This window comes from Opisthorchis viverrini (genome assembly GCF_000715545.1).
Source record: "Opisthorchis viverrini unplaced genomic scaffold opera_v5_50, whole genome shotgun sequence".
Classification (NCBI taxonomy): domain Eukaryota; kingdom Metazoa; phylum Platyhelminthes; class Trematoda; order Opisthorchiida; family Opisthorchiidae; genus Opisthorchis; species Opisthorchis viverrini.
In genome coordinates this window covers 568,356-571,777 of record NW_008751706.1, presented here as the reverse complement: position 1 = coordinate 571,777, position 3,422 = coordinate 568,356, and the positions used below count along the sequence as shown (strand labels likewise).

The window sequence follows — 3,422 nt, the reverse complement described above, 5'->3', positions numbered from 1 at the left end:
AACTGCCTCACCAGAAGACCATCATTATAAACGTGAGATTCGGTTGGACTCAAAACAAAATTCAAATGAAAGTGAGGGGATTCGATTGGTCAATGTCTTGGTTTCTTGATAGTGTCCGACAGAATGACCGGAAGGTTTCGAGATGTAATGGAGTAGAGGCTCAATAGTCAAAGGAATGTCTGTGGTGACAAGAAACCACAGGATGTTGGTTAGTGGTCCAGCCGGGGAGAGTAAGGAGAGCAACGAACCTACAAAGCTCCCTTTGTGTGGAATTTTAACAATACGTTTAACTACTTATCATGGTCGCTGAAAAGTGGTGTTCTCACATTCTGGTCAGACATCTAACTAGGCAACGCGTTTAATTAAGAGACAAGGAGCGTCCTTCAATGAGGTTCCTTGCAAACAGAAGTGCAAGGGAGGACACGCATGTTTCAACATTAAAAAAAAACACGAATAAGCTTGGGGTCATGCTTTAAAGCCCATCGTGACTATTACGCAATGTTTCCAAAGCTCGTAATACGCTAAAGGGAGTGATTCACACGCGCTCGTACTGAGGTCGCAATATCATGATGTTGTGTGACCCTATACACTTTTTTGAGTTCCGTTGGCTTCGGACGTTGTTCAGGCGATTAAAAGTGCATCGTTTGATGAAACCATGACACAACTTGTCTAGTTAGTTTCCGTCGTTGCAAGATTCAAATAAACTGTACTTACATCCCTCTTTTCTGAAGCACCATTTGCCATCAAGATGATGCGATAGAAAGTAACCTTCTGGAAACATCTGGAACGCATTTTGCTTGATCATGTGACAGTCATAACGTCAGTACGTCGCAAGTGAAACAGCATGCTCGTGCCAACCCATTACAGTAATTCCTCCCCCGGGAAAACGAGACCACTTTGGAGGGTTCCTATGCTGTGTCACGTGAGTGTGACTGCCAAAAGTAACCTCAGTCTAGACTAGTGCCATTGGCATATTCTGCGACGAAGTTTGACTCTGGACGGGAAATGTATTTGCTCTGACCAAAGAAGCACCGCGGTTCGCTCACCAGGTAAACAATAAGCTCATGTCCACCCAGCTATTCTCGCGAAAAAATCGGAGGGAGCATTTGCGCTAAACACTGGGCGCGTTGTCCAGTCTTTACGAGGAGAATTGTCAAAGAATCATCTTTGAGGAACCAAAGACCTTCACTTTGCCTGAAAATCACCCCTATGGATTCGAAGCGTTACTAAATAAAATAATAATAGTCGTTCAGTTGTAGCGCCGTTTCGGTGCCTAGCTGCCATGACACCCGAAGAAAGCACGAGGACTGAAGTACTGTCAGGTTGACCAAGCCTAGGCAGGTCGAACCACGGACCTTCAAGTCAGCAAAATTCGCGCTCTAACCACTTGAGCCATCTCGCCCGCGTTACGGATCTGAGGTAGTAGATAAAAAGGCAGGATGAAGCCCTTCCTGGGAAACAACTGAATTCGCCATTCATGTTGAGAAATCGAGATACTCTACACAGCTATTTCACCCTTGTGTGCGTCCTAACAAATGTGTGAACCAATCATACTACTGATAAGCCACTCGCATCTGAGTTGTGTTCTGATGAACTGCAGACTGGACGTAGTAAAGACGTACACCGTCAATAATTCCCAACGGGAACGAAACAGCTGTACGGTGCTTCTCGGCTTTTCAACATGGATTTTGATTCCATTTATAGGAGGACAACTCACCTCGGAATAATCGATTTTGTTTTTCAGCGGTCACAAAAGCCTCAGCACGACCAACACAAACAAGCTGAGTCGACCGTGAGTGACTCGGTGAAGGAAAGCGTCCCGGAGAAGAGAGCATCTTGCGAACGGCGTCTGACTATCTACACATGCTCCAGTTGCGGAGGAGTGACTCGAGTGGCTGCCACTGGTAGAACAAACTCTGAGAAACCCACTGTCGACGAGCCACTACAAAGTCAACCCAAAAGCTCTCAATAAAGACCACATCTTCTGGCATCCATTTATTTCGGAATGTTGTTCACGAACCGCGCTCTGTAGTTTTTTTTTGGAAAAAAATACAGGTTATTCGTCTATTGGTTCACTGCAATCGATAATCGGGTTGGGAACGTTGACCGAAATCACGTGATCCCCCGGGATGAAATGCACACGCCGAGACCAGGTATAGAAATCACGTTTTCAGAGAGAATTATGAACTAGGAAGAAGCGGGCGATGTTGTTTTGTTCTATGACGATTAGTTGACCGTGTCAGGGCACTTCAAAAACAGAATATCGGAAGTGGTCCCACGTTTCAGTGTACGCTTCGCACCTTCAAGTTTGTAGCCTTACGTTAGAGCTTTCTATCATGCTCTGCTTCTCTAAAAATTCAGAGCGAACAGCCTGAGTCTATTGACCGTTTCACGTTGCTTGATGGTAGAATAGAGTAGCATAGCAAACTCATCTAAGACGGTTAGGATTTGCTTTGCGTAGGTCCGACTATCTCTGTTCCAAGCGATTCATCACCCTCATCCTCCTCATCATCATCACCTAGAATAACCCAGGTCGTTAGAGTAGCATAGCAAACTCATCTAAGACGGTTAGGATTTGCTTTGCGTAGGTCCGACTATCTCTGTTCCAAGCGTTTCATCATCATCATCTTCATTATCGGAGGCAGAAACATCAGTGTTGACACTAATGCTGCATAAAGTTCGTCGAAATATATTTTAAGCTTCAGAATGAAAAGAAGAGTAAAGAGTGGGTGAGGGACGGGACCTTGGTACAACAGCCATCCTGAGGTGCCACCAGGCGTTCAACCAGATAGTCTAGAAACTGACAGCGCGAACGCCAGTAACACCGACCAGCCGTCATTTCTTGCAGTGTCTCCATCCAAGGGCAGGGTAGTCACGGGACCTCATCAGCACCGACATCACCGTAACACTTCGTTGCCTCTTTCACACCCTTCTGTCAAGTCATACTTTGTACACCTCGCGGGCTGCGCCATTCCGATTCAAACATTGAGAACAGCTCTTCGTGGTAGACGATGACAAGTAGCACATGGCCGAGCAAGTTTTAATGGCCAAGCAATTGTTGGCGAAAAGTTTCGCGTGGGCATGATAAGATGAAATGCAGTCGAGCTGAGTGCTGTGTGATCCTGTTCACACTTGGCTGGAAACCCTGCGGGCCATTACACCCAACCCATCCCAGCCGGACTGCTTAGCGCTCTGCTTTGTTTCTGACGAGGTTCGTAAAGCACACTAGCTTATTTCCGCTGATTAAATCCGATATGACGCCGAGACACCTTTGTTACATGTTATACAGAGTTGAAGGCACTGTTTTCCGGTCATTCTTCCTCAAGATATTAGACTTCTTCGCACTAAGTCCCTAACCTTTCCTATTCTTTACATTTCTTAAAAAGGCTTTCGTGATCATACGGCAGTTATTCCCGCCCACA

General features: G+C 45.9%; 1 protein-coding gene across 1 annotated transcript in view; it reads left to right on the top strand.

Moving 5' to 3' along the window:
• T265_03467 (hypothetical protein) overlaps positions 1-1,972 on the top strand; it is a gene marked incomplete at both ends in the record, with an annotated part of 8,645 nt that extends 6,673 nt beyond the window's left edge. The window contains one exon of the mRNA XM_009167967.1: positions 1,745-1,972. Coding sequence (XP_009166231.1) covers positions 1,745-1,972 — 228 coding nt within the window. The remainder of the gene's footprint in view (positions 1-1,744) is intronic.
• Between the last annotated feature and the right edge of the window lie 1,450 nt (positions 1,973-3,422).